The following is a 17953-nucleotide window of genomic DNA, read 5'->3' on the forward strand; positions in this document are numbered from 1 at the left end:
CAGCACCGTTGTAAAAACAAAACAAACCCATTAAAATCTACCACTCTATTAGTTGGTCCTCAGACTGGGCACTTGTAGGAGGCATTTAAAAGACAACGAGCCCCCTCTCTCCACCTCTGGCTTCTCATCATTGCTTCTATATTTCTTTCCTGTACCTGGCAGGAAAATGATAAATTTGTATTCTGTGTATGCTTTCTCGATTTACTATTTTTTTTTTTTTTAGTTTTTAATTTTTTTTGGTTTTCACGTGTTTCCACTCAGTTTCCCTAGTGGCAGCTCCTCCCCATTCCAGGAGGTCACAGTCACCTTGCCACCACCTCTTTGGAGAGGCACACAGCTCCTCACCCTGGTACCTCTGGCTTTACTTCCTGTCTGAGCAGGTCTGGAACTCTGGGGATATGGAGAAGAAATCGAGGGTTACCCTCTTCCTCTCCTTGACATCCCAGGTCAGCTTTCTGTGGCGGTGCACCCAGTCTGGACTTCCTTGGCTATGGCCACTGTCCGGTCTTCTGCAGTAAGATGTATGTGAAGACATAGAAGGAAGCCAGTTTGTAGGATGCATATGTGCACACACGTGCGCATGTGTGATCAGGAGGAAAGAAAGTGGCATGGCGTGGACTAATGTCACATGATCTCCAAGATGGGACTTCGGGAGGTAAAGCCCAAAAGACAAAGCTTGTGACCATGAAGGCTGTTGACTCCCTCCTAGTTTTCACTTTGGGCAGGCATGTGTGAGTTCCAACTAGAACGGCCGCACAGCTCTGGAAGTGGAGTGAGGGCCTCTAGGATAGGGACCGCACCTCCCTCCCCTCTCCAGCATCCCGGTTGGTAAGACGGAGTTACGCGGATCGGCCTTTCCATCTCTAGCATCTGATATTCGTCTTCCTGATGATGGAGCTGATGATGGAGTGTCACTGAGGACACCATCTGAAGGAACTGGGCATCTTCAGGACGATCGTCCCTGCGGACAGCGGAAGTGTGGCCCTTATCGGTGCGGCCAGCCCACTGCGCTCCAGCGGAGACATTTGACTTTCCACACAGTGGAAGGAGATGCCAGGCACTGTGTTCTCGCATTTACGTTGACTCTGCCTCAATGCTTCGCTTCCTGGATAGTCTGTAGGGAGAAGTAAAGGCAGGCTGGCATTCGGGCTGGGAGGAGTGGAGGCAGGGGTGAGGGTGGAAGGGGCCTGCTTGGCAGACACCGAATTCAGCAGGAGTCTTTTTCCACCCTGTGGCCATAAGCATTTGAAAACCAGCCAGATGTGTCAAATTAGACGGGAGCTCAACTAGAGTGACGCCACCAAGGCCTCCGGCTGGAGCTGACCATCATGGCTACTAGCTGGGTTCTCAAGCATAGTGGGCTATCCTGGCGAGATGGCTGGCGGCAACACCTCACCATTTCTGAGGATCGCTGCTAGACAGGAGACAAACAGGCCTGGAGGGGTCTTTGCTTGTTTCCCCAGGGCCAGCTCAGGTGAGCTCAGGGTTCTTCGTTCCTGCCTCCAAATCCAGGGACATGTCTGGAAGCACACATCTCTTTCTGACCTATGCACACGGCATGCGCATCCTCTGCTGGGCCTTTTCTGGATGAGGTTCCATCTCTCATCTCCAAAGCCGAGGTCTCAGGACCCAAGGCAGAAAGAGCCTAACCTTATCTTGGGCCGTAGTCTCCGGGCCGGAACAGCTCCTGCTGGACCAGAAGATCCCAGGGGTGCTTAGCAGAGGAGCTCTGCCTCGACTTCCCCACCTGCTCTCTACAGCCCTTCTCTGCAGGCAGGTATCGGCACGCCCTCTCTCCTTGATTGCTCTGTGGAGGTCGGGTGGAACGATGCCCCACGGAGCTGGGGATGGACACCTGTGCCTTCTGCTGTCAGCCAGATGTCATTTTCTCAGTTTACGTGGGTCAAAAAAACAAAAAAACAAGGATGGGTCTCCATCCTGTTTCCTTTTCACTTGTGAGGCTTCTAGCAGGACAGCTCTTGGGCCCCTCCTGACTAGGGGTTACTAAACAGTTCGTCAAGCTCTTGCATCCACTCGTCCCCTGGGCCACTTTTGATGATGGAGTCCACAAGGTCTGTACTGTCTGGGAGGCCAGGGAAGGAAGCCCCGGCTCCTTCACCGCTGTAACTGTATGGCATGTCCTGGGTGGGGTTCCGCTCATAGGCCTGGCCCTGGTTGCTTACAGCAAAGCTGCCGCCTGCTATCTGCTGCTGTGCTGGCGGCTGGCTGAATGCTGGCATGCCAGGGACACCCTGGCTCAGGCCAGGCATGACCAATGGCCTCACCTGGCTGGTAGCTTGCTGTCCTGCCAGGGGTGGCATCATCTGACGTCCCATAGCTGCTGGGTTGAGGGCTCTCACTGAACCAGTGTTAGCATCCATGACTGGCTGGCTCAGTCCCTGCGGGAAGTGTTGTTTGGTCAGTCTTGGCTGAGCAGCTTGAAGTGGGTAGCTGGCGCCATTGTTGAATGGTCCCAGCTCTCCACTAGTTCTCCCAGGCACTCCCTGTAAGCTCCTTTGTTGCCAGTTTTGTGCTCCTTGCTGGACTGTTCCCATGACACTCTGAAGCCTTGGCGGGCCTTGGGGCCTGGGCAAGGCCTGGCCCACGGGTCCTTTTAGCTGCTGGTGTTGCTGGGAAAGGGCTGAGTTCACCAGCATGCTCTGACTGAAGCCACTCACCATGCCTACCCCTTGGCTGGAGGCTGGCTGCCTGGGTCCCTGGGGCTGGCTGTGTGGGATGCCCATGCCACTTTGGTTGGGGTGCTGCAGCATCTGGGTCATTCCCGTGTTCATGTTGTACATTCCCGGTTGGCTGGTTGGAGGGGCACTGTAAGGGGCCAGTCCGATCTCTGGCTGTGCTGACGTAGCCATTGGCCCTGGGTTCTGGGAGGGTCCCATTCCCATCATGCCTGCGTTCTGGGCCATCAGCCTGGACGTCCGCATGCTCTGGAGAGCTGCCTGGTTTCTCACAGCTGCAATGTCCTGTGGTGAACCTACAGAGAGAGAAAGGACAGCCTTCACTCACCGTTCTCCATATCAACATATTAGACATTGCTGGAATCTTCCTTGGGAATGTCAGTCCCGGCAAGGAAAGGATCTACTGCAATAATCAATCTTCAGAAAAAGATCATTACTTTTAATGATCATAACACACGAGTTGTGAACATTTTTTTGCAAAATATTGAAAAGTACAAAGTCAAAATTGAAAGTCACCCAGCATCCAGAGGAGATCCCTGCCAACTCTTATTTATATTTAAATAGACACAGAAAATTGAGGTCATACCCCCGTGTTCCATGTGTTCACGTTTCCGATGCAAGCTATTTCCTTTTCTGGGTATTATGCTATCAAGACAGTGGGATGCCAACTCTTCGGGCTACACTGAGTGTGGTGCTGTATGCCTGTAAGCAATCAACTTGGAAGATAGGGTAGCATAAAGAATGTAGCTCAAGACTGGGCTCCACGCCGAAGTCCAGGCTGGCTTGAAGTATATAGTGGGATTCTGTCTCAGAAAGGGGGAGGAAGAGGATGAAAAAGAGAAGCCGAGGAGGAAGAATAAATCTGCTCACTGTACATTCTCTTTGTGGACTTTATTCAGTTCAGCAGAGAGCCCATTCAATGACTCTCCACTCAATGACTCTCCATTCGACTGTTTTCCCCCTTTTAGACATGGGTGGGACGTGAGGTAAAAGGTCATTACCATTGCCTTCAAGCTGTTTGACCAATAAGGCATATTTTAGATTTACCCTGCAGTTCCGAGACTCATCACTGGCTAGTGTAAATGAGCAAGGGTCTGCAGCCAGAAAAAGAAACCATCCCCTCCTAGCTTGGCAAAGACCCTCATGTTTTCCTGCAGCAAAGCCCACCCGATTGGCCTGGTAACCATTCTGCATTTCCCCTCCTCTCCCCTCTTCTCTACTCTCCCCCATTTCCCCCCTCCTTCTCCCTTCCCTCTGGACTAGGATGGCTGACTCACCATGCAAACAAGACTGCTATTGGGGCCTTACAAGTTGTTCAACGACCAAAACACTCTGTAGCCTTGAGAAAGGAAAGTGGTCTGAGTCTTGCTACTACCCCACCCCAGGCTAGAACTTCTCCGTGACCATCAAGGATCAACGGGCCTAACAGAGGCCCTCCGGGAATCCTCTGCCCTTGCTCTTTTCCTTTGCCAGTTGTTAAGTTCATCGGTCTGATCTGAGTATAAATGCACAGAAAGCAGTGCCCCGGCCAGCAGACACACAGTGGCCTCACCTTGGAACTGATTGACCTGCTGCACTGGGTACGAATTCCTCTGTTGCTGGAGGTGCTGGCGGGGTAGGTGAGGCTGCTGCTGTAACTGCTGGAACAACAGAAGACAAGAGAAGCCAGAGGTGAGACGAGGGTGGGGGTCCGGGGGGTACACAGCCGGGGACCTGCCAGTTTGGATGAAGCTAGTGTGTTATGCTTCTCTCAAATATTACATTTTGTGTGGAAAAACCCATATACACCGAGGCAAGGATTGCATAAAGTCAACAGTGGGTGTGAGTGGATTTTCACAAAGCAGAAATACATAGAAAACTAGTCCCATCCTCAGACCCAGAATCAGCACTTGTTAGAATTCCCCCCTTCCCAGTCTTTCCTCTCCCAGAGCTCTGTTAACTTACCCTTGACCCACACAGACTACTCTGCCATTGTACTTCATCGAAAAGGATTATACAATGCGTATCCTCTGCCTGGTATCTTTCCTTTCCCGTGAGACTGGTGAGGTTCCTTCAGTGAGGAGGCGTATGCTTCCTCTTCACTACCGACTAGTATTCTATCACGTGGACGTACCACAGTGCACTCATTCTACGACAGTCAGTCATTTCGGGTGTCCCAGTCTGGGGCTGTTGTAGATCTCACTGGTCTGACATGTCTTCTGCTGATATCTACTTGTGCTCGGTGCTGGACTTGCTGGCTCGAGTACCGAGTGAAGTAACTTTAACTTTAATTTTCCAACATCAGCCAGAGGACACTTTCCTGGGAACTATGGGAATCGGGCTCAAAGGGACAAGCAGCTGCTCTTTAAAAACCCAAGTGGATGCTGTGGGTACAGGAACATAGTACAGGCTCCTCAGGGACCATGATAAAATTTTTAAAAGAAAGGCTAATCTTAATCCCATGAAGTCACACCCCCTGCACAATGCATGTCTACGAGTAAAATACTCTGAATTTGTTGCTCTGAAGCAACCTTGTGGGACTCCACCTATTCCGGGAGTCCAAGGCCTGCCTTTGGTCTTTCTTCTTTGACTCTCGTGGGATTCTGTGCCACCAGCATCATTATCAACCTGCTGGGGAGGCTGTTACGATCATTATGATGTACGAAGGAGAGACACACAAGGGAAAGGGCAGAAAACCAGGCCATCAGGTGGTCACATGACCTCGGATGCCACTTAACCGATTTCCTGCAGCTGCTGAATATTCATTAAGTACTTTTCATCTGCGAGAGCCCAAAAGAACAAGCTACGGGATCCCTGCTCTTCAGAGTGTTCATTATAAAAATAACACCCACCGGCTACTTCTTACCACATGTGTTTACTTCCATTTTCTCTCTCATGTTTATTCCTAGGCAGGTCTGTAATTTTCCCAACTTCTTTCTTTTTCCCTAAAAGGCCAGCTAGCATTCTGGCATCCAAAGGAAAGAAACAACAAGAAACAAAACAAAACAAAACAAAACAAAAAAAAAACCCAACAGCTTCTGCCCTGTTGGCCCAGCCTGCGTGTCTACCATGGGATTCTACAGAAAAAAAAGAGATCAATCGATGTGTAGACCATTATGAGTGCCGGCCAGAAACCAAGCAAACATTTCAGGCAATGAAGCAAGGATGTTATTGGGAGTAAGTGGAGCTTTTAAAAGTTTTTCCTGGCCCCGGGGAGATAGCTGAGTCAGGAAAGCAATTGCCTCAGAAGCATTAAGATTTGGGTTTGAGTTCTACACCCCAGTTTACAAAAGAAAGGGGAAAAAAGAGTCAGGTGTAGTATAATCCCAGGGCTGGGGAGGCAGAAGCAGGCATCTCTCTGGACAAACATTCCAGCCTACTTCTTGAGCTCCTGGCCAGTGAGACACCCTGTCTTAAACAGGGTGGATATATACACAGGGTGGATATATATATATGCTACCTGTGGTTCATCTATAGTTTCCACCTGTGCACACGCCCACACCCACGCACACGTGGCATGTTTCTCCTTGTCAAACTTCCTATACAGTACACGAGTTTAACTGCCTCATTTACAGGAGGAATACGTCTGTGGCAGTATTGGGCTGGGGCGTGGCCTGGAGCCAGGTTCTCTATTTCCCCACCCTTCCCTGCTCTACCTTTTTAAGCGTGTGGTCTCAAACCACAGACGTTCCTCCTCAGCTTCAGTCTTCCTGCCTGTAAGCGATGGGAACTCAGCGTCTTGACTGTTTATCTGAGGCCTCAAACGGGAAGTTCTGCCCAACCTCTGTGATTGGAGGACAGGGCACATGCTATGTGCTGTGGAGAACAAGGCATTAGCCTCAGTTCTCACCTGCTTTTAACCTCTGTGGTCCGACTGCCGGATCTTAAATCTGTCCGTTTTCCATCGTGCCCCCGGCCCCCGGAAACACATGTGTTTCCAATGTATTGTTTCCAGAACTGGTAGTGAATGGGCACGCTCAGCGCTGCCGGGACTGAGAAAATCAAAGTCAGCACGGTGCTGATGTGCCGATCAATACTGCTCTCAGGGCTGGGGTGCAGCCGAGAAGCAGAGCACTTGCCTAACATGTGTGAGGCCCTGGGGTCCATCCCCAGCATGGCAGACAAGAGCAACGAAAGCTCATCAGAAAGCTGAGAGCATCCCACTGTGGAGGTCCTGAGTCACCCAAACTCAAAGCCTTATACGGAGCACAGGCAGGCGAGGCGTTACATTGACATGGATGGTACATGGTCTGTGCCTTTTTCCCACAACAACCCCTAACACTGTTGTGTGTCCTAGGAGTCATTTCCATATCCATTTGTGCAGAGAACCCATCTCTAGGGACTTGGCATTCTTCATCTCAAACAAACTTTAACATGGGAAAATTCTGCAAACCTACCTAGCCTGATAGATGAAGGCAGACTGGTTTTTAAAAAGTGTGTGTGTGTGTGTGTGTGTGTGTGTGTGTGTGTGTGTTGTGTCAGGGTGCAGGTAACCTCTGGTATTTTCTCACATCCTATTTTGTTTGAGATAGGGTCTCTGGCTGGCCTGGTAGCTTCTCAGGTCCCCTGTGTCCCCATCTCATTGGTGCTGTGATTCCAGATGGGCTCTCCTTTGCCCGAGATTAAATGCAGGTCTTCCCATGTATGAGGTGAGCACGTTAGCCATCTCTTCAGCCTTCCGTGGTTCACTTATTTATTCAAAATCATATTAAAAGTGAAAAGGATAGACAAGTCCCGACCCTGAGCTGGATGATTTCAACCTGGTCCCTTATAAACTGTATATACGGTTGCTAGGGCAACACAGACAGTGCTTTGTTTCCTCCATGTTTTCTAGGTGGTCCCATCTCATCATGATTCTGGGGGTTTATCTTGTCTCCTTGTCCGAAGGCATGGGTTGGACATACCTCTTCCTGCAATCTCCCACCTCCCCCTTTTTGCGTCTCAGGCTTGGCTGGCCAGGCTATGGAGTGGTGTGAGAGCATCCCCTGGGTGGGTCCAGATGAGTCCTGCCTGGCTGCTCAGACTCCTTCTGTGTCTCGGTTGCAACACATGTATCAGAAATCATTTCTCAGGGCACCAGGCACACCTGAAAATGTCCTGGGCTTGGTGGAGGAGAGATTTACAAAGCCCAGAGCCCCTTAGCAGCTCCATTTATCACCACCTGAGGGACATTAGCACCGCTCCTTGTCACACACCTTATGCAGGGCGAGAGGGATGGAGGTTTGTTTGTACAAGAGCTGCCAGGTGGCTGACTGACCTTGGTCGGAAGGGAGATAATTACATGGCTGTTCAGTAGCCTAAGCAAGGTATCCTCAACAGTACGTGTTTTCTCTTTAGAGGGTGACTGGTACTATTACCAACTGCTACTCTGGGTGGGTAGGGCCCTTGGTGTGCCTGTAGCCTACTCAGTCCCTTGAAGAGAAAATTCTAAAATTCTAATTCGATTAGGAACAAGGTATGAGCAAGAGTCAAAGCTTTGCTGGGCTTTTCAGCCCACCCGTGACACAGGCCTGTCTGCTGAGTAAAAGGGCCACCCGTGACACAGGCCTGTTTGTTGAGTGTGAGGTCCACCCATGACACAGGCCTGTCTGCTGAGTGGGAGGCCCACCCGTGACACAGGCCTGTCTGCTGAGTGGGAGGCCCACCCGTGACACAGGCCTGTCTGCTGAGTAGAAGGTCCACCCGTGACACAGGCCTGTCTGCTGAGTGGGAGGCCCACCCGTGACACAGGCCTGTCTGCTGAGTGGGAGGCCCACCCGTGACACAGGGCTGTCTGCTGAGTAGGAGGTCCACCCGTGACACAGGGCTGTCTGCTGAGTGGGAGGTCCACTCGTGACACAGGCCTGTCTGCTAAGTAGGAGGTCCACTGGTGATACAGGCCTGACTGCTGAGTGAGAGGCCCACCTGTGACACAGGCCTGTCTGCTGAGTGGGAGGCCCTATGTAGGTCCCAGAGGGACCATTAGAGGCTCTCTTATGGACACACTTAGGCAATTCCTTGGGATAACACTAAATCAGGCACCAGTATCTAAAACCAAAACAAATCAAAGGTAAGAGGGGTTGTATGCAGGGAAGGTTTTCTTCAAGAGCCGGAGGGCTAGATGGCTGGGGTGGATGAGCATGCTTAGGTTGTTTGTGCTGGGCCTTCCTTTAACTCACAGATTTCCTGAGTTGTAGGAAATGCTGCCAGGGACTTTCTCCAGCTATACCCTCTCTATGATCCCCGTTCAAGCCCTGATGGTACTGTGTGCCTCACTGTATCGCTCCTCTTGTCTTTGTCACAGTTCTATTGCTGTGAGGAGATACCATGACCACAGCAACTCTTAGGAAGGCAAACATTTAATTGGGGTTGGCTTACAGTTTCAGAGTGAATCTATTATTCATCATGGTGGGAAGCATGGTGGCAGGCAGGCAGACATAGTCCTGGAGAAGAAGCTGAGAGTTCTACATTTTGATGCAAAGACAGCAGAAGGAGACTGTGCCATACTGGGCATAACATGAGCATGGGAGACTCAGAGCCTGCCCCCAAGAGTAACACACCTCTTCCAACAAGGCCACATCTCCTAATAGTGTCATTCACTATAGTCACAAATTCAAACACATGAATCTGCGGGGCTGTTCCTATTCCAACCACCACACTGGTCTAACATGTACAATCAACTCAGTTGAATTCTCTAGTCTTTCTGACTTTTCCCCCCCTTTCTTTTATGTTCCTATGAAGGGCAGGTCAATGGTGACTTTCTCACGAATAGGAGGTGCCAAATAAGTGCTTACTGAATCCATGGCTTAAAAACCTTGGGGCATGTTATCTACCTGCTCAGCCAGGATCTGTTGCTGCTGCTGCTGCTGCTGCTGCTGCTGCTGCTGCTGCTGCTGTTGCTGTTGCTGTTGTTGCTGCTGCTGCCTCTGCTCCCGAAGGAACTGTTGCTTCTGATGCTCCATCAGCTGGGCGCGTTGATCCATTAGCATCTGCTTCATGATGGCTGCCTGTGGCTGACTGCCTAGAAATCCAAGACCCCCAGGACTGGTTCCGGAGACCATGCTGCCCGAGCCTGGGGGCACAGAGTTCTGCATAGGGCCTGTAGTCCGGGGAATCCCAACTGCATGCTGCTCCTAGAGGAACCAGAAGAAAGCAATTTTAGAAATTCTGCTGGAACACTTCCTGCCATTTCATGGGAAACTTTTTTGGGTGGAATGGGGCAGAAGTCCTAGCTTGGGGATTCCGGGGGTCCAGAGTGGTACTGGTTACACCCCCAGAAAACCATCTTGTTGGTCTCATCATAGCAGAACTGGAGAGGATACAGGGGCAGGGAATAGAAACAGAGAATGGGGCTGGGAAATGGGAAGCCAAGTCCTCTGTTTCAGATGGGATGGCGTAGTGGCCGTGCATTGGGATTTCGATACTCTGTTTCTCTAAAAAAAACAGGATAACCCTCAGTGTGGGCTCACCGTAAGTCTCAAAGGCAACTCTACCCCTACCTTTCTTTACGATCCTAGCACTTACTGTCTACTTTGCTAAAAAGGACATCTTAGTAAATCAGACAGGCATGCCAAATACTGCTGCAGTGTTTTAACAAACAAACCTGATGATGCCTGATGTTAGTCCAACTAATCAAAGCACTTGCTTGTGTGTTTTGTGTATGCATGTATGCGTGTGTATTTTACTTTATTTTGTGTGTGTGTGTGCATTCTAATTTGGTCAGGCACAGGTTTGATAGTAGAAACTGAAAATATTTTATTTTGACCAAAGCTATATAATCTGAAAAGACCAAGGGGTTCAGTCAGAGGGAGAAGGGCATGAGAAGGTAATGGTAAGGAAATATGAACAAAGCGAGTTTTACACACACACACACACACACACACACACACACACACAAAATTAGAAATAATACATTTTTAAAAGCTATGTAATCTCCTTAAAAATAGATCTGCATGTCATGTGTCTGGGATAATTTCAGCGTCAGGGACTGGACTGGGACTCTTGGTTCTATAATTATTTGTCTGAGAGTCGACAGCAACTTATAAGGACTGACCCCCAGGGTATAGAGGTAATGTGCTAAACAGCTGGTCTCACAGAGCCCAAGGGGTATCTGGGAGAATGCCCTCAGAAGGGACGTCTATGCAGCTGGACAGTGGAGGCCACCAAGGGAAAATGCTAATGGGCACAGGAGTGTAGACACCAAAGTCCGTTTCTAGACACTTCTATCAACAAAGCGGCAACGGCAAATACTGTTGGTGTCCTGTGGGAAGCACTTCTTCCTTCCGGTTCACTGGTGTCAAGCAATTAACCTGAGCACAGAGGGACAAGTGACACTCACATGAGGGCAGGCAGAGCAGTACCATGAGGCATCCTCCTGAGGCCTAACAGGAAGAATCAATAAAATAAAATATCTACTATTATTTATTATTTATAATCCAAACTGGATTTTTAATATATTCTCCCCTCTGAGTGGCTACTGTTTTGATATAGATGTGGTTGGTTGTGAGGACAATTTTCTCTGAAAAGACAGAAACAAGATTTTATCTGCCTCTCCAGGGCCAGTCTGGGGTTGATTCCCCCATAAACCTGGGCTTGTTGGCCTCCAGCTTTCTCTTTGCCTGGTGCTGATCCAGGCAGGCGGTCCTTTCTGCTGAAGTTTCACCTAATGCTACATCTCTACTCCCACCAAAAAACTGAATAAGCAAAACAAAGCACATGGCTTCTATTGCCCCAGAAACAATAGCTGAGGGAAACATGGTTAGTTTGTGAAGTTGTTCAGGCCACAACAGGATGGTCCCTAAGAAGACCAAGGTATTGATGCTGAGTCTACGTCAGCAATATTCCCACTTGCTTCCCTGAACTACATTTAATCCACAGTGCCAAGCGCACATATTAGAACAGTCCATAGTCTAAATATGAGTTATGTTTTTCTGGTGTAAGTGCTGGCTGAATTTTGTGTGTGTGTGTGTGCGCGCGTGTGCGCGCACGCCCTCACTCACGCTCCTAAGTTCAGGAACCTGTAGAGGTTAAAAGAAGGCATTGAATCCCTTGGAGCTGGAGTTCCAGGTAGTTGTGAGCCTCCTGGCATGGGGGCGGGGAACCAAATTCTGATCTGAGAAAGGCAGTTTGCATTCTTTTTCAAAAAAGATTTATTTTATGTATATAAGTACACTATAGTATCTTCAGACACACCAGAAGAGAGGGCATCTGATCTCATTACAGATGGTTATGAGCTACCATGTGGAATTGAACTCCGGACCTCTGGAAGAGTAGCCAGTGCTCTTAGCCACTGAGCCATCTCTCCAGCCCCCAAAGTTTGGATTCGTAACTGCTGAGCCATGTCCACAGTCCACAATAAAGGTTTTTTTATTTATGCATGTTCTCTGAAATCAGGTGGGGAGCAATGAACTATTTTTAGTGTTAATAGAGGACCTTTATGGCTGCAGATATCTAGAGACGTCCCTTATCTTCTAGTTCTGCTTGCTACCAGTTTCTAAGCCCCTCCTTCCTAAAGGATCAAGCTGTTTCTTGCCTCCTTGAGAGACAAATGGCTGATCAACTTAACACTTAACGCTAGAGCTAGCCAACCAGCAGGACCACAGGTAATAGTTTTCCTCCCATGCATTTCAGTCTGTTTAATGCTTCCCGGTTTTGATGAGGAGAGATTTAAAGGGAAAATGAGATCCAAGGAAAGACAAAGCTCTTTAGCTTGCTTTGGAAAGGGCTGTTCTTTCTGGACTTGTTTCTCCCGGCGCACTTTGAGGTTTTATTGCCCGTGCGACCCTCTGCATAGCAGGGGGCTGTAACCAGGAGTAAAGGACTGTGCTCATAGCCTTCTCTCCCCTGGGAAAATAAGAGAGGCAAACGAGGTGACAATGTATACACCCAGCCTCATTTTGTCTCCGTGGACACAGTCAAGCTATTACTTCTGGGGTTCTTTCATTCCCCAAATGGTCCTGTCCCCAAAGTTGTGAAGGTTCTCGGTGCAGACTACACCACCCAATATGGCTGCAATGTTGCCTTCCAAATACAACATCTAAGGGGCTCTCCAGCAAGTGCACAGGTGTGAAAGCCCACCATGACCGGCTTTACAATGAAGCGGGTACAGGCAGCTGTTTATGTCACTGGGCTTCTTTTAACCTCCAATCTAAGAGGGCTTAATGAGAAATAGTCTGTCAAAATTCTCGGATTCCACGTCCCTGCTCTCTTTTCTATGGAGGACACACACTGGGTTGTGCAATTAGAGAAAACCAGAGTGAGCTTTCGTCATGCGACATGTAATGCCTTGGAGCCAAATGATGCAGTATTTTTAGTTTTAATTACTGGTTTGTTCTCCACTCCCAGCCCAGCGACCTCCCCTTGCTTTCTACCCAGAATCTTAATACACCCCCTTCTCCTCGAATCCAATTTGCTACGCAGATCTTCGAAGCTCTCCAGATACTCTTACTTTTCAGTAAAATAAGGGGAGGAAAAAAAAGAGAGAGAGAGAGATCAAACCCAAAGAACCTGTCTTACACATTCCCCTTCCGCTCCAGGGACAAGAGCTTAACAATTTTCTAACGGCTAGAACGAGGCAGGGGGTGTAAACAACACTCTAGCCTTCTCCAAAGAGGCAGTTTCCGACTTCAAAAATCAGAGGCGATAAAAATATCTTCCGAGAACAGCCAGCTGTTTATTTATAAACCTACGTGTGGGGAAACTTGCTTTCTCTGAAGGGATTTTTTTTTCTCCCCAAGAACATGCATTTGGGTGATAGGGGCCAGAGATGCGGCGGGTATGGAAGATCATTGGTTCCTGGGAGAGCCAGGATGCTACATCCTGTGTTCTTGGATTCAGCAGACCCTGGGCTTCATCCTTTTCTGGGTGGCCCCGAGGGGACCCTCTTGAGCAGCTGCTGTTCTGCCGGTAGCCCAGCAGAGGGTGGTGTGAGCCCGGGACCACACTCCAGGCCTCGCGTTGAGTTCTCCCCACCCTCTGCCCCCCCACCCCCTCGCAGATGGCTTAATCAGGGCTGGGTCCCCCGCCCCGCCCGGGCCGCCGCTGCGGACGTGGAGCCAGGCAGTCAAGTGTTCCTGCGTACAGCAGGTAGCCTGGCAACTGCGAGCATAATACGGAGCAGATGGTGTTCGCACGGCGTGATGGACATCACACCCGACAGCCTGAGACAATCCAGGAATTCCCTGGTGGCTCAAGGCCCTCTTTGCACAAAATGAGTTCTCTCACCATGGCGGCGCATCTTAAGGGGTGGAGGTCTCTCCCTTCCCTACTCCCTGACACCGACTTTTCTCCAGCCAGAGGGAAAAGGGACTTGGCGGCGGGGTGGGGGGTTGGGCAGGAAGAGGATGTGAAAGGAAACCGAAGGATGGGGAGCCAGAGGATACAGGGGAGCAGTGGCGGCCAGATCCAGTGGCACCTCGCTGTTGGGGAAACAGGATTCCTCTAGCCAGAGAGGCACAAAGCCTGTGCAAGGAGAAGGGACTTCTGCTCACCCAGTGACTGCGTGGCCTCCCACTCACCCAAATGAAATTTAGGGTTTTCGTTAAAAAGTCCCCTGGGGCGTAATTTAGCCTCTTCAACTCCATCCTATCAACTTACAAGTCCTCAGGGGGCTCTGGCGAAGCGCGCAGGAGTGGGGCTGGGAGCTCCAGGCTGGCCAGAGAGCGCCTCACTGATCTAACAAAGACCTGCTCAAGAGCAGGGCGGGTGCCCTAGGGCCCCTGAGAAACAGCCTGACGCTCTGGGGGTGGGCATATTGGCCAGTGCCACCACTTCACGTGTTCCTGTAGCTTGGAGAACACCGGAGGAAAGGACGTGCATGTAGGGTTGCTGTGGGTAAGAAAGGGTTGGAAAAAAAATCAACAAGCAAACAGAATACCTAGAAAACAAATCTGCCACACACACACACACACACACACACACACACACACACACACACATACACACACTGAACTGGGTCAAGTAAAAGGGAAAAAAAATTCAACTAATCTCAGGCCAAATGAATTTTTGACTAAATTCTACATATCAGAAGTATTTAGAGGCTGTGTACAAAGGCAAGGTTTAAGTTTCAGAGGGTTAGAGTCTATGGAAGGTGACAGCTGAGGTCACACCTGCCCAACAAGGGTTTAGTGCTTTCATGTCAGTGAGCAGCAGGCAAGATGAATCCATTACTCAAAGGGCCCCGATTGTGACTCTCAGAGGCGTGGGCAGGCCATCTTGTCTCCATCCAGAGTCTCTTGAAAATTTGAAAATCACATGTAAAAGTGGTCAGGGACGATGAAAACTTTGGAGATGAAAAAGGCTAAGAGGATGTGAAAACCTCCTCTTCACTCCGAAAGAGCAATCTGTGTACAGCAATGGTCAAGAAAGGGTGCAGAGTCTCAAAGTGTGGTCCAGGCTCACCTAACATTAGCATCCTCTGGGGGCATGGCAAAAATACAGATTCCCTGGCTCCATCAGGCCCCGAATCAGACCAAGTTCTTCAGGTGACGGGATAGCCTGTAGTAGTTTGTGAATTACTGGAGCGAGTAATCCTGGCTGATTGCAGCCTGGCCCTGATTTGATTGCAAACTTGCATTTTCAAAATCAAGCCTGGGTGCAGGCTTGCTCTGGCTTTAGTGTGAAATCTGCTGCATTTAGAATAAAACTCCCCCTCCCTGTTCAGGGCTGCTAGGCTCAGTGATATTTGTCATGAAGACCTAAGGATTTTCAAGGGAACCAGGGACCATAACTCTTTCTAGAAGGATGGTATTCCAGTTGCAACTGATCTCTGGAAGTTGAAAGGTAGCCAAGACCAAGAGATGGGGCTTGGGGGAGGGGAGTGGGAGTTGGGGGTTCCTTGCTAAGGGAGAGCACCAGGGGTGCTCTGAATTCCCCTAGGGTAACATGATAGAAAGCTATGGTTTGACAAATATCCCTTCTGGTTGGAAAGGGTTCTTTAATAAAGAGGAGACACACTAGAAAATAATAGACTTGCTTGAGGCCTAGGAAAGGCTCTGCTAGGTGCCTTTACCTATGTAATCAAACTCATTCCATTGATTAGAAAGCACACGTCTCGGAGAGGCTGGGGAACTTGTCTGATTGTCCCCACACCTGGTCGAAACATCTTTGGGATTTGAACTTTTCTACCACGAAAACAGACATCTGGTCTCAACTGAGCAGACTGCCCAGGAACACTCTGGAAAGATAAAGCGACAGGAAAAGGGGAAGATTGGACACAGAATAAAAAAGTAGAAACTATTAGAATTAAAAAAAAAAACAAGAAGAATGAGACTAAATGTGAACAAAAACAACAACGAAAAACAGCTTTTAAAAAATTGTTTTCTGAGACTCCAAATCAGGATGTCTCTGTGTTATCAACTTTAACATTTTTTTTTTTCTTTTAAAGGGCAGAAGACTGAGCTATCCAACCAGAAGAGGAAAGATGAAACAAAGTAAATTAAAGTTGGAGTTTCCTTTGAAGTCTACCAAGTGTCAGGGCAAAAGCACAGCCTGGGGACGGTGACAACCCTGTACAAATTTCTTTTTTCAACAGTGTTTTTTCACTGTGGGGTTGGAAAGCAGCTTACAACAGACTCCCACCAGAGCCCCAACAGTCACCCCAAACACCTCTGCTTCATGAGATGATTCGAGACAGTTGCATTGCAAAGTTTGTTTTCAGCCCTTACACTGGGCACATACTTGTAACAGTAGCACTCAGGAGGCTGAGACAGTTGAGGGCTAGCCCGGACTACAAACTAAGACCCTCCCATTGTTTGTGTGATTATATTCCCCCAAAGAGTTATATCTCCCAAACAGTTGAGTCTTAAGACTGTGACTAACATTGTAGGAAGTAGTAACTAAAGGTCAGTTTGACCAACAAGGAGCTCTTTTCCTTATGGGACCCAGTGACCCAACTAGGAATTCAGCTCCTCTATGGGACCAGGACTGAGACACTCTGGTGGCATAAACAGCATCTTCAGGTTATTACTGCTATTGCTGGAACTCTCTCTCTCTCTCTCTCTCTCTCTCTCTCTCTCTCTCTCTCTCTCTCTGTCTGTGTGTGTGTGTGTGTGTGTGTGTGTGTGTGTCTGCCTTTGTCTCTCTCTCAGAGAAACAGAGAGACAGAGAACTGAAAGAGGAGAGAAAGGTTGCTGTAGCCTCTCTCACTCTTTTGTTCACTATATTCTTCTTTGAGCTGGTTTCTCACTGAGCCTGGACCTCATGGCTTTGGCAGACAGGCTGAGCATCAAGGCCCTCCTGTCTCTGCCTCTCCAAACCTGCAATCTCTTCGTAACCCAGGTGCTGAGGATGGAGTGTGGGTTCTCAGGCTTGCTCTGCAAGCATTTTACCCCTTGAACCATCTCTGCAATAGCTTCCTGATTGTGTAGTACATCTCCAGGGTGGAGCGAGAGATGCCCTTCTCACTTGGTTCTATGGAAGAAAGACCAAGACTTTACACTTGTTATTTTCCTAGATTTTTCAGTGAACAGATAGATGTTTACTTAGACACCAAAGACAGCAAAAAGCTGTGGCCACAAGCTTTTCATCCACATACTGAAAATGTCTGAAACAAACCCTTGGCCCTCTGAAGGCATGATGTCCCAATGTAGGTAAATGCCAGGGCAGAGAGGTGGGAGGGGGTGGGTGGGGAGCACCCTTATAGAAGCAGGGGGAGGGGGGTAAGATAGGGGGTATCTGGAGGGTAAAGCAGGAAAAGGGGATAATATTTGAAATGTAAATTTCCAAAGTTCAATAAAAGAAAAAAAAAAAGAAACGGAAACAAATTGCATACAGACGATTCTCTTGTCATTGTTCTCCAAACAATATAATATTAACAACTATTTACATGGCATTTACATTTTAAAGATATTACAAGTAGTCGAGAGATGATTCAAAGGATACTGGAGGATTGTGTAGGTCATATGTATATCCCATGATAGTTTAGATAAAACACTTGAGCATCTTCGGTGTGTTGGGGTGTTTGTCCTTGACCCAATCCCCACAGATTCTGAGGATATCTGCATTGAAAACATGTATGCTGGGCTAGAGAGTTAGATCAGGTCCTAAGAGTGAGTACTACTCTTGCAGAGGACATGCATTCAATTCCCACACCCATTCCAGGTAGCTCACAACCACTAGTAATTCCACATACATGATTCAGCGCCCTCTTCTGGCCACCACAGGTACCTGCACTCACATGACGGATACACACACATACGCGATTGAAAACAAATTCTTTAAAATAGGCATGCTGTTGGCTTTCCTGCTCTTACCCACTTGATCATAGAAGTTTTAAAAGCAATGTAGGAAAGTAGAAAAAA

At 48.8% G+C, this 17953-nt stretch overlaps 1 protein-coding gene across 1 annotated transcript in view; it reads right to left on the bottom strand.

Moving 5' to 3' along the window:
- The window catches only part of MAML3 (mastermind like transcriptional coactivator 3), a gene marked incomplete at its 5' end in the record, with an annotated part of 408005 nt that continues 390052 nt past the window's right edge, over positions 1-17953 (bottom strand). Inside the window, 3 exons of the mRNA XM_080929381.1 lie at positions 1-2992; positions 4249-4336; positions 9488-9787. Of these exons, the coding sequence (XP_080785507.1) occupies positions 1995-2992; positions 4249-4336; positions 9488-9787 (1386 nt within the window). The 3' untranslated portion in view covers positions 1-1994. The remainder of the gene's footprint in view (positions 2993-4248; positions 4337-9487; positions 9788-17953) is intronic.

Source organism: Micromys minutus, assembly GCF_963924665.1.
Source record: "Micromys minutus genome assembly, chromosome: 15".
Lineage (NCBI taxonomy): Eukaryota > Metazoa > Chordata > Mammalia > Rodentia > Muridae > Micromys > Micromys minutus.